Source organism: Brachionichthys hirsutus, chromosome 12, assembly GCF_040956055.1.
Source record: "Brachionichthys hirsutus isolate HB-005 chromosome 12, CSIRO-AGI_Bhir_v1, whole genome shotgun sequence".
NCBI lineage: Eukaryota > Metazoa > Chordata > Actinopteri > Lophiiformes > Brachionichthyidae > Brachionichthys > Brachionichthys hirsutus.
The window spans coordinates 7,358,288-7,371,216 of record NC_090908.1 but is presented as its reverse complement, the minus strand read 5'-3'; the positions used below and the strand labels follow the sequence as shown (position 1 = coordinate 7,371,216).

Sequence of the window (12,929 nt, the reverse complement as noted above, 5' to 3'; positions counted from 1 at the left end):
CACCACGTTTAGCACTAGCATTGGACACAGGAGCATCAGAACTGATGAATCATTTTATTTTACAATACATGGATGGCCAGGAGCATCTGCATTGCTTAATGTTTTTTCTTTTTACTATTTCTTGATGTGATATATATTATATATATTATATACTAAATTGTATCAAGGCCCTCTACATCTACTGCACGTTTAAATATGCAGTATCATTTTAAATACACCCATGTATTTTATATTATATGCATATTTTTAAACTGCTTGCTTAATAAAGGTTGCCATTTCCCTCCATCACACAACTTCTCGAACCTCATCCTTTCTCTGCGGAGCGAAGGACTCGTCCTACGTTGTCCTTCCAAGTGTAATGACTCTAATTCCCTCATGCTAATGGAGTGTCTGAGCCACGGCCCCTGCTGGGACCACCAGCCTGCTTTCTGCTGGCCACAACCTGGCTCCAGGGCGAAGAGGACCGTGGACTGGAGAGACATAAGAGACGGAGAAAATAGAGCGGGTGAAAGAGTGTTCCGCATGCATGATGCATGTAGGATCTCCCTCAGACAGATTGGCCTCCTCAGGCAAAAAAAAGACCTGTGGATAAAAGAGGGTATCATCGAACCGTGTGCCTCACTGAGTGCGACATCCAAAATTGGTGCCAGCAGCAGATTTAAACAATAACGCCTCACTGTTTGACCTTACTCACAAAACCATGTCTGCAAGATGGCCATGCTCCTGCCTGCATGTGTATGTCTGCACGTGTTCATTTTTAATAATCCTGCACCTGCATCTAAATGCTAAATCTGCCTGCTTGTCTTCGGGGGCTGTGTGTACTTCGTTGGAGGCTGGTGAGGTTGTGAGTTGCAATGATGATGAGCAAACACTACAGGGGAGAATAATCTCTCATTACCCACAATTCCCCGATGCTGTGCTGTGCTGGTAAGCGCGACCAGATTTGTCCCATGGGCAGAAATGAGTGGAGTCACTCACTCGATTTATTAGACCACCCCAAACTCCCTGCCCCCCCCCCCACTGCTGTCTTCTGCTATCCACCATCCCTGCATCTCTCCCCAATGTCTCCACCACCTGCTTTCTTCCATATGTCCCAAATCCTCTCCACTACTTGAAAAACAGGCCATGCTTGGAAACAGATATGTAATGTCACTTTAGATTCTCCTAGATACTCGGTAGCATCTCTGTTAGGCTATGACATGGTGAAGCAGTAGGTAGCGCTGTTGCTTCACAGCGAGAAGGTTCCGAGTTTGATTCCTTTCTGTTTGGAGTTTGCATGTTCTCCCTGTGTCTGCATGGGTTCTCTCCAGGTTCTCCCCGGCTTCCTCCCACCGCCAAAACCATGCATGATTGGTTGTTTCTCTTCAATGAGGCCCTGCAAACGGCCTGGCGTCTCATCCAGGGTGCACCCTGCCTTTTCATCTGTAGCAAGCTCGGATAGGCTCCAGAAGACATGTGACTCGCAAGGCAGATAATCGGCAAAGAAGATGAATAAATGAATGAATCAGTTGTCATTTTGGAAAATTATTTGTTTATTGGCAAGTGTTTGATGAATGGATTAATAACAATATAACACTATTTTTTTTGCTACTGCCATAATCCTACTTGTAGTCATACCTTGAAGAAGGGGAAGGAAGAAAGGTGGAAAGAGCAAAAGGTGAGGTAGAAAAGGAAAACAGTTAACCCAGCTCGGTTCAAAAGGTAAAGATACGCCTACCAGAAACTCTCAATTTAACATTAATGGCTTAAATCTGCATAAAAAAGTGAAAAAGTTCTGCCTCTGCAGTGCTCTTGCTTTGATTCTCCCCGCTCTTCCGCTTTGTGAATTTGTCCTCTATTCTGCTCCTCCTTTTATCCCCCTGGTACTCACTGTGTCCCCCCCAAGCTTTCTCCTATCTGTCTCTCTCCATTTGGGTTGCGGTGAACCATCCATCCATCAGAGTACTGTTGAAATCCCGTGCCTCCCATCACAGCCGCTTGCCTCATTCTGTCTTTGCATACAAACATATTTCAGCCTGCTTGCATGTCAGGGTTATCGTGAGGACTGCAAACACAGCCATGTCTTATGTCCCGTTATGAGTCCTGATTTATGCTCAATAAATACGGGAATGAGATTTACATCCCGAGGAGGCCTGAGGGAGCGCTGTTGAAATTCAACTGCAAAATGAAAAAGTAGACAAAGTATGGAATCTGTGGCTTTGCAAAATTATGGGGAAGATATTGGTTATATATTACCATCAATGAAAATGTCTAATGAAACATGCTGATGAAAAAAAATACAAAAATAAAATTGTGTGGTATACAGTGAGTGTAAACTACAGTATATAAATGTTACAAGAATAAAACGTGGTTGGAGACACAGATGATGATCAAATATTTGTGCTGCTTTTAGGAACAGCCATGTTGTTTTTAGATGTAAAATATCACTCAGCTCTCTGTTTCAAGCAATAAAGGCTGGACTCAATTTCATTATCAGATGTCCGTCAATGGGTTTATCTGTGGAGAGGAGGGGAAACACAGTCGTTACACCGATACCGCCACAGTCATCACATGGAAGGATTTGTGCCATTTATCGGATGATACCTTAAAGCTGAAAATCTTGATGCGCTTTATGGCTGCAACTCCCACTGATTGTGCAGAGATCTCATTTCACACATGAATGTCTCCCACTCTGCTGTGTGTGTGTGTGTATCCATATATTCAGCAGTTAGTGCCTTAACATTACAAGTCTGCTAGCCCCAGGCTACATCACAAAGAGGAGAATGAAAGAGATAGATAGTTAAAAAAAAAGGTGGAAGCGAAAAGAGGAGAAAGTGATGCTGACAAACAGAAAAAATGTAGAAGACAAAGGAGACTTTTTCTTTGAATCCCGTAATAATAATCATTTGGTTTTTTTGACTGTTTTTCAATTTATAAAGGTTGATCATCTGAAAATACATATTATACTTTCCTCAAGATGTTTTAAATATTTTTAAAAAATCATATTTCCATTGAATCTAGCCAGTTTCCCCATTAGAACAACCCCAGATTTAAATTATCCACGTTGCTGCACTGAACAATTTCACAACGCACATTTAATCAAACTTCAATATCTATCTATTAGAAGCTACAAAATTTGATCTTCAGTTATTGGATTCCGTGCTCTGAGCAGCAAAACCAGATACAGACCCGGGCTTAATACCTGCAGGCCCTCTGGGTGCTTGGGGCTAGATTTATCACCGCTGGGGCTCACTGATGATGAGGCCGTTTAGTGGAGGTCCCCATAGTCCTCCACTGATTAGCACCAAACTTCTTCCCTAATAACCTTAACAAGAACAACGCCTCAGGACAACATGCTGATGCACACGAGCAAGTGCACGAGCGACTATTGCACACAGTCACACACCCACACAGGCGATAGAATAAAGAGCTAAAGGCTACTCATCCTCCCCTCTGTCTCCTCAAAGTCACCCTTCTCTTCTTTGCTCCAGCCATAACTTGGTATCTTTCACTATTTCTGTGATTAGACCCCCCCGACCCCCCACCTTCCATCTTCTGCATTACCTCCCAACTCAATTTGGACACACATATGCGCCAAATTGAGTTGGTTATGGTTCAAGAGTCCCATGACTGTGGCACTCTAACATGCTATAAGAAATTATGACTACATGAATGCACACTGGAGTGTATGAAGACATCTCCTCTTGGGATAAAGAGATGATGAGAGAAATTGAGAATAAAATAATTTATTATGCTGCGAGAAGCTGTGGACATTATTTTATAGATAGTAACCCATCAGTGAATTGTTTTCCTGCAGCATTCTGAGTTTGGACAATAGATACACGCACTGCTGCAGACACTGCACAAAGTCACTGGTAAATACTGAAAGTAATTCGGAGCCCACTATGTGAACAATCGGAAAATACATAATTAAACAATAAATTAAATAAATTATACAACACACTATAGAGAACTCACGTGTTAGTATGGCTTTATTCGCTTGATTAATGCTATAATTTAGGAGCGAGTAGAAAAATATACACTTTCCAGGAACAAAAAGTAGAAAACTATCCTCTTTGTTCCTGAAAAGAATTCTCATGTGCTGCCTTCACGTCTGCATGGTAATGTTCAACTCTTTCTTCGACGTCCGTGAATATACCAAATAGAGTTATAATACCTTTGTAAAAACAAAACTAATTATTTTAGTCATTACAATGAGCGCTTTTTTAAGATGCCATTTTTCAAGATGCCGCAATGATAGTGAGAACAGGGTTATTATTGTCTAAATCCAGCAAAAACTGTGCAGCCTGGCAGAGAAATTATATAGTTTTTACAGTCAAAAAGATAACGGACAGGAGTCAGTGACGCTCTTCTTCTAATCTATGGTTATTTTACGAGGCACCTGAATGCAGCACGATAGTCCCGCCGTGACGTCAGGTGGAGTCGGCGAGTCACTCGGTTGAGGGAGGAACTCTGACAGCCTGAAGTCAACCAGGAAGCTGGAGCTGTGGATCTGACCCACCACCCCGGGCGCGACGGCGAAGCAGCGGCAGTAACTACAGCGAGTACACGGTCCGTCGGTGGACGTCTTGTGTTCGGTGTTGAGTTCAGTAAAAAAACAGGCGCCATGTCTTCCCTTTTCAAGAAGAAGACTGCCGACGGTAAGTTTTGTCCCGTGTCGAAGAAGAGGCTAGCCGACTTGTTTTTAGCCCGACTCGCTGTAACTTGTTAAACCTGTTCAGCGTGTTGAGTCACCGCTAACATAGAACCAAACGCATTAGCGTAGAATAAATGCTAATGTGTAACATACAAATGTATTTAAACGACGACGCGGGTCGATAATGTGGTTTTAAAGGTTACTTCCGACGCAGCGTTATTGATGAAGCTCTGCTAACGTGAAATGTGTCGAGGAGGAAGCTGCCTGCTTTCCTAAACTCGATGTCTCTTCACGGTGAAGCTTAATTCATCGAGCACACGCCAGAAACATCATGACATGCTTGTAAAAGCGTTGAGTGAATAAAATCACATGTATTGTTGCATTATTAGCGTATACGTTTGACTTTCAGGTCAATCTGTGGGTTAGTAGATGAATTAAACGACTGTTCTACGTACTTACTGTTTGGGATTTATGTTGTGTCAGATTATTCCAGGTTTATCCTAAATTATGAACGAAAAACGGATATAACATTACATATTTTATGAGTTATGTTTCTAGTTCAATAAGGTAATTTTAATAAGTGATGTCAAAACTCAGGGAAGCCTTTTAATTGAAATATTTTGGTGTGTTTCTTCAGGATACTCAAAATTACTGAAATCAGTCACGCGATTCTTTAATTTCAAATATTTATTATGTTTAGTCATAAGGCGTGCAATTCTTTAATTTCAAATATTTATTATGTTTAGTCATAAGGCTTGCTTTTATGGATTTGGCACATTAACCTTCAACTCCAACAGCTTTCTATTGTGGAGGTAGTAGTATTAATTTTATTTCAGTCAGTATCTTAACTCAAAAAAGAAATAGAAATAGAATGAAACAACAGAGCAATGACTGAAAGGGGATTGGCTGAAGTGAAACACTTATTAATGCTGAACCCTTATTACAAAGTAAGAAGCATCACAGCGCGTGATCTTCAGGTTTGAAAGCAGCGTTTGTAAAGTAACGCACATCTTCTCATAGCGCTGCTTGGATCCTCCTCCCATCACTGCCATCCCATCGTTTGCTGCAGCGTACTCACCGTGCTGTGCTATCTTCACTCAGTGGAGCTGTAGTCACGGCGACCTTTCACAATCTTCAACTTATTTCGTTAATGTCTCTCGCCCCACACTCGATGGAGTCGTCGTCTTCTGCTGTTGCCCGGGTTACGGAGGTTGAAGAGGTTTGTGGTTATTTAGCGAATGGCGATGAGCGTTAGATCGCACGTATTTGTAGGACGATATCCCTCCCACTTGGAGACATTGGCGAAACGTCAGCTCATACGTATACCTGCGTCTTTTCTACAAGTGGTTCAGTTCACTGACGTGTCTCGGTCATGTTGATTGTTTCATATTTAATTTATTTTAGGCAGAATAAGCTTTTCGGACATTTTTATTGTTATGGATTTTCCAAAAAGTAGCGTTTCCTGTATCAATTAGCATCTTTTGAATGCAGCATAGTTTAAAAATGTATCATGATTTCGTCACTCTTCATGGCCGACATGAAATAATCATATTTTTCAATTATTATTGTTGTTTAACTTTTTATTAAATATTATTTAAAGTTTTATCTGCAATTGTAAAAAAAACAAATATTCAATAGCGCCCCAGAATCTACTTTGGGGTGTTAAGGCAGCAAATTTCACACAAAAATTACAACTTAACTTCTTTTTGTAGTTGGTATTATAGTCTCTATGGCCTTGTTGTGTGTGAAACTGATTGTTGGGGCCGGCCCTCATCCTGAAATGATACATGAACAATATTTATACATGAACATGTGATTTCAGGGTCATTTCTCACATGATGCCAGTATACAATGGTAATTTACAGCTGATGACATTTGTGTTTTCTGTGTGCTGGTTTGGTACAGTATTTCGTATGCATGTGGGCGCATACTTTTACGTGCTCGCTATTAAGCACCACAATAGATTTGTGGCGATTTCTTCCAAAGTCAACTGAATGTCACAAAAAAAGCCTCAGTTACAGATGTTAGACAAAATGTACAGATGTTTTAATCTGTTTGCACAAACTTGTATTGGAGGGTCGCTGCATAATTGTGCTCTGATCAAGTCAGAGTGCTTTAATTGCCTTTAATTGCAGAAATTCAGTGGGTTTGCATTCTGGTTCTACGAAATCTACCCGAGTGTCCTAAATGTTCCGATTCTGCAGCTTTATTAGGAATTAATTGCTTTTCTTTCTTTTGTCTCGCACCAAAGACCTAATCAGGGAACAGGGGAGGGAGATGCGTGGCGTTCAGAGAGGGATCGCCAGAGACAGAACAGCACTGGAGAGACAAGAGAAGCAAATGGTGGGGACACACGCTCACACACACACACACACACAGACACACGCTCACACACACACACACACACACACACAGACACACGCTCACACACACACACAGACACACACACTCAATCCACTTCCTATCATCTGGGATGGTCTGATTTGCTAATAGGTGTAAATGAATATATGATCATGAATCTGGTTTTGGTGCTTCAGGCAAGTCCCCCTCTCTCTCTCTCTCTCTCTCTCTCTCTCTCCCCCTCTGACAGACACACAATTGCACGATAAGGCTATGTCCTCGGTTATATATTTTTGCCTTAAAGATGAAACAAAGCGGATGTGTGTGTGTTGCCCTCTCTCGTATTAAGTAAATATCATGCAGAGCATAATTGCCTCTTTGGGGAAACTGATTTTTATTCCTCATTAAGGCTTTCCACTAATGAGTTGTATGGTTTGAATCAAAGATACCATTAAGAGTTTACCTATAAATGCATCCTGGTTGTCCGTTGCCCCACCAAAGTTTTACAAATTTGGAGGACACAATTGAAGTGATGTTTTTTGCATCTTTGGATTGAATCTGCTTTTGCGATGTTATCATATATATAGATATCAAATCTAAGATATGTTCCTACCAATGCGAGTTGTGCTGCATCACATTTGTGTGCAGCATTCCCTCATGTTTATCACACCCATCCACCTTCTCTCTGTGTGTCTGACAGGGCAGTAAATAAGACTCTGTAGCCTTGGTCCCTGTCTTTTCACCATTAAAGCATTAATGGTTTCTCAGAAGACGGCCCAGCTGCCAGTATTGTTGCCGCTGTACGCTTTCTATCGCTCACAGCTACGCATTGCTCTGTGATTTTCACACGAAGTCTGGCTAATGCGCCTGTTCTCTTACTGTTTCTTGCGTTGGCAAACATTAATAATTGATTGTTGTTTCCTGAAGATGCTTTTAGTTCACACACATGAAATGAGCAGCACATGCTCTGGCTGTACGTAGCAGTGCTGAGAGGCCTGGCTAGCTTACTGTAACCTGGGATGCTCACACACACACACACACACACACATGATCCTTGTGGGCATCAGTGCATGTTCTGATATTTACCCAAGCTATTGACAGGGCTTGCCAGTCTGAAGGGCCTGATCCAGATGACTTTGTTTACTATGTCCATGTTTACAAGCACATTGGTCTCTTGGGAACTACGCTGGTACATTTCTGTTTGTGTATCCATACGTAGGATATGCCATTGGAAGACACTAGTCTCGTGGGTCACCGTATATTTTTTGTAGTGAGAATGCAGCGTGGCTTTTGACGTGATTTACTGCTGAAATGGATGCCTTCACTAACATTATGAAGCTTACAGACATGTATTACCTCTGCTACGTGATTGCCGGCGTTTGTCTGTCTGTCTGTCCGTCTGTTCTGTTAGCAAGATGGCTCAAAAGGTTCTGGAAGGATCTTGATCAAATTTTCAGGAAATGTTGGGGATGTTACCAGGAACAGATTATTACATTTTAGTCATTATCCAGAAAAGATTCTGGACCAGTTTCAGATCCGGAATGGAGTCAGTAACAAAATATATGTATATATTTAACCCAATTTACAGATTCAAAAATCTGTTAAAAACAAACATCTCCGATTCACTTTTACTTTTCGTGGTTGGTGTATAAAGATACCAAGAACCATTTAGAACCTTTTGGTGATGATCCAGATCACCATGTGGACGGTATAAACCTAATTATGGTGGGAATGAGCTGCTCGGCGGAGGTCTGCTCTCTCTGAGTGTTTTTCTAGTTTAAAAAATAACTCTGTTGAGTGAAGTATCGTATTCCACGACAAATATTCTTTTTGCATGCTGCTATATTTCACACACTCTTAGTCGTGTTAGCATCCAGTTCTTAAAACCAAAATTCTTCCCTTCTCACCCCCCCCTCTTCCCAGGAGGCAGAAATCAAGAAAATGGCTAAGAGTGGTAACAAAGAGGCCTGTACGATCCTTGCTAAGCAGTTGATCCAGCTGAGGAGGCAGAAGATCCGCACATATGCGGTCAGCTCCAAAGTCATGTCCATGTCGACACAGACGAAAGTGATGAACTCCCAAATGAAGATGGCGGGTGCCATGTCCTCCACAGCCAAGGTAAGCTCCTGGACCTCAGCTGGTCTCGATCACACAGCATCATGATGATATATTAAACAATTTGATATCCACTCTTTTCACGCCTTTATGAAAAAGTTAGGCGTGTCTCTGTTTAGGATATAAACTATTTTCAGTGAGTTCAGGCATCAATATTTTAGTATTGTAATTAAAGTACTAATGTGGGATCTGTCCACGTGGCAGTGTTGAGAATGAAGTGTGAGAGGAACTAATTGGCCAGGAGCGATGTACAATGCAGTCGGGCTTAACAAACAGACAGGTCACATATAATTAGGCTTCACATTAATGGAGTGTAATGAGGAGAGCCTTAATTATTTTATGTCAGACATGCACAGAGTTTCCTGATATAAACTGATGTGCTAGAAAGTCTCAGCTCCCATTCAGTTTTAAAATCAATTGGGCAGCGTGACGACAACAGCAAATATTTTATTGGGTTTTTCTGTGAATGTAAGTCACGTCTGTCCTCATCTTTCACAGCCAGTTAGGGGGTCGGGTTTTCTGAAGCTCTCCTATAACCTAATGTTTTGTTATATGTTTAGACGTATCTGGATATTGTTCCTTGGGGAAAATGCCTTGTCAGAAACATATTGTTTCTGAGAGTGTAGATGGCCACGCAAATGACACGTCAATGTATTTAGTATTTTGCATGTTTTAAAACGTTTTCAATGAAGGGCAATTAAAAACAAACACTGGCGACTTTCTCCTGATTGTCATGCTTTGTGGCTGTATCAATCTACTGTAGTTTTATTTGTTAAGGTTTTGTTTCTTCTTGGTACCATGTAAATCATCTGGATACATTTTTTTAATGTGCGCAGACAATGCAAGCAGTGAATAAGAAAATGGATCCAGAAAAGACCCTGAAGACCATGAAAGAATTCCAGAAAGAGAACATGAAGATGGACATGACTGAGGACATGAGTGAGAACACATCACACACGCATCACACACACATGCACACACACGTGCACACACACGTGCACACACACATGCACACACACATGCACGCACACATGCACGCACACATGCGCGCACACATGCTCTGGTATTTGCAGGCTCAGCAAAAACCAGATTGTCAGGATCTATGTGAAGGTGTGAGGCGTTGCTGGCTGTTTCGAATAATTGAACCAAGCACTGCCCATGCAGAGCTATTTCAATTCCCTGTAATCATTTCATTCCGTTTCTGGCTCTGTGTCCAGTCAACGACACTTTGGATGACATCTGTGGTGAGTCTGGGGATGAAGAGGAATCTGAGGACATTGTCAACCAGGTTCTGGATGAGATCGGCATTGAGATCTCTGGAAAGGTGAGACAGCGATGCCGCTGGGGCTATCGTATGCTCCCTACAATATCTTAACACCACTTAACATTCTGAGAAAATTGAGAAACAAGTAAATATTTTTTTCATCGTATGTAAATTAAAACATTAACACATTTTACACAAGTAACTAATTGCATGTCCCTCGGCAACATGGACTGAACAATTAGTGTTCCAAATGGCTCCTGACTGGTTAAATGTTTCCCAGCTGCCACATGGTGGGGCTACCCCTCAGCTCTTCCAGCTCGAATGTGCTGGAGTCAGTAGAGCTGCCCATCTGCTGGGTTTCTGGCTCCCCCTGGGGGCCTTCTGAGTTATTAGCCCTCATAACACAATGAACAAACCAAACAAATAGTCCAATAAACAAGCCCACAGCTGGAGAGACCAGGCAGGAATGTTTCAACACTTTTCTCATTTTAGGGAGGGGATAATTATGTATTACTCAATCACAATTAAAGACCTAGCAGCTGATTCTCTTATTGCTCTTGTATTGTGCATATTCTGTGTGTGTGTGTGTGTGGGGGGGGGGGGGGGGGGGAGTTGGAAGACTCATAAATGAGGTAGTTTGGGAGAAAATAGCACGAGGATAGCAGATGTGCTCTGTCTTACTGTGTTCAGTGGAATTCAGTCATTCAACAGAAAATAAAACGCAGGAGAAGAATTTGTTACTTTCAGGGTGTGCCTAAGTATCGGAAGAGTTCTTTCCATTTTTAAGTAGTCTTCAAAGCATTGGTGCATCGAACAAGTGCAAAGATTTGTTATCTTGTGTTTGTATTTTATTTTGAAACGAGTTGTCTCTGCTAATTCCCCCCCCTGTATGTGTTTCCAGATGGTTCGCGCTCCAGCTGCAGAAAAGAATGTCCCTGGCGCCGCCCAATCCAAAAAAGCCACCATGTCCGACGATGAGATTGAGAGACAACTCAAAGCTCTGGGAATAGACTAAATGTGTTTTTGCATGAATACTCTCATTGTAAAGCTGTAAGATATCAATAATAATCGAAGCAGACTCGTTTTTAGATACACTGGTTTTTATATAAGTACTACAGGTGTAACAGAGTGCACACACACACACACACACTTCAAGTCATCGGAAGGCATGGAGACAGACATTCTGTTAACTAATACATATTCACACCTTGTGCAGGTCATTAAGCACAGAACATCTGATCTATTTATGCTACAATATTTATCATTGAGTGTCTGCAGCCTGAAGGTGCACCAGTAAAGAATCTGCAGCCTGAAAAGTTCTGAACCTCCTTTCTCTACATCCATCTCTGCGTTACTAAGGGCTATAGAAAATGTTAACGACCTTTTCCCATCTGATGTTTTGATTGAACTTGATTTAGTTGATCAGCTTTTAGGCTATGGAATATGGATGGTCTTTCTTCGGCAAGTTTTAATAAGTAAAATGTGGTGATTAAAGAAAGTAGGGTTTGTCAATAACCAGATGGAACTTGTATTTTTCCGACTCGCATACCTTAGTGTTACCACAAGTTTTTTATTTTATTTTGTTTTTTAAACACGTTTCTGATTCACTTCCTCCTCGGCAAACAATCCGTATCCTACAGCAACATCCCAGAGTCGTCAGAAATGGTCACAGTTGCTTTAAAATTGTCACTGCTTCCACACAAATTAAGTAAGTGGTCAATGTTCATAATTTGTTTCCAGTTCTCAGGTACGCTAACATGAATAGTGGTGCTGATCTTAATCAGACAAACATGCATGTGGTACATATAAGTGTTCTTGATGCCTTTGATCTCTTGGATGCCTTCACTTTACCTCAATAGTGGCATCTAATGAGCGCCGCTGAAGTTGGAATGCTGTGTGAGAAAACCGAATCGGACAAAAATCAGGACTAATGAAAGTCTGGCAAAGAGGTTTGAATAGATTGATACTACTGGGTAATCAATGATGATTGAAATACTTTTTTGCTGTTAACTTTTTTATCTTAAATTGGACATATGATTGCAGGATGGCACTGGTCCTGCAGTCCCTCTTCTCGTTCAGCTGCTGTGCAGTTACTGTCATTTGCTATTTTAAGCTGTCTCCTTCACAAACTTAAACACACGATAGCTTCATGCTGATGGAAGTGGTATTTGAAACGATGACACTGATCCAGGACACATTTTTCTTCCTTGGAGCTGAACTGGATTCTTTAAGTGATGTATTCTGGTCAGACAGCTCCAGGATGCTCTCATTCCTTCCTCTTTGAATTTTTTATCAATTGTAATTCAAATTGCCATCAGAAATTGAAAACATCTTTATTTAATTTTAGTTACATAATTAGATTATCTTTTTATGTCATTTTTTTCCCTCTGCCATTCATTAGTTTGTTATGCTTGTGAGTGGAAACAATGTTTTAACATATTAACAAGTGCAATTCCATGAGAAGGAAACCATCCTTTTTTTAAATGGTGTATTGTCTATTTGTTTCTGCAATAGTTTATGGTGTTAAGGAATAAAAAGCAAAACAAAAACAAAAGATTGTGGTTAGACTCTGTT

General features: G+C 41.1%; 1 protein-coding gene across 1 annotated transcript; it reads left to right on the top strand.

Moving 5' to 3' along the window:
- Window positions 1-4,486: 4,486 nt before the first annotated feature.
- chmp2ba (charged multivesicular body protein 2Ba) lies at window positions 4,487-12,900 on the top strand. Its single transcript, XM_068746191.1, has 6 exons — window positions 4,487-4,640; window positions 6,888-6,979; window positions 8,900-9,094; window positions 9,928-10,030; window positions 10,309-10,415; window positions 11,257-12,900. Exons 1-6 carry the CDS (start codon window positions 4,607-4,609, stop codon window positions 11,368-11,370), a joined length of 645 nt encoding a protein of 214 aa, XP_068602292.1. The 5' UTR covers window positions 4,487-4,606; the 3' UTR covers window positions 11,371-12,900.
- Window positions 12,901-12,929: the final 29 nt, after the last annotated feature.

What these genes read in the sequence shown, in the direction of transcription:
- chmp2ba (XM_068746191.1), top strand. Translation starts at nt 4,607, where the DNA reads ATGTCTTCCCTTTTCAAGAAGAAGACTGCCGACG. An exon ending in CCATGTCCTCCACAGCCAAG is followed by an intron (nt 9,095 to 9,927) that starts GTAAGCTCCTGG and finishes TAATGTGCGCAG; the next exon opens with ACAATGCAAGCAGTGAATAA. An exon ending in GGACATGACTGAGGACATGA is followed by an intron (nt 10,031 to 10,308) that starts GTGAGAACACAT and finishes CTCTGTGTCCAG; the next exon opens with TCAACGACACTTTGGATGAC.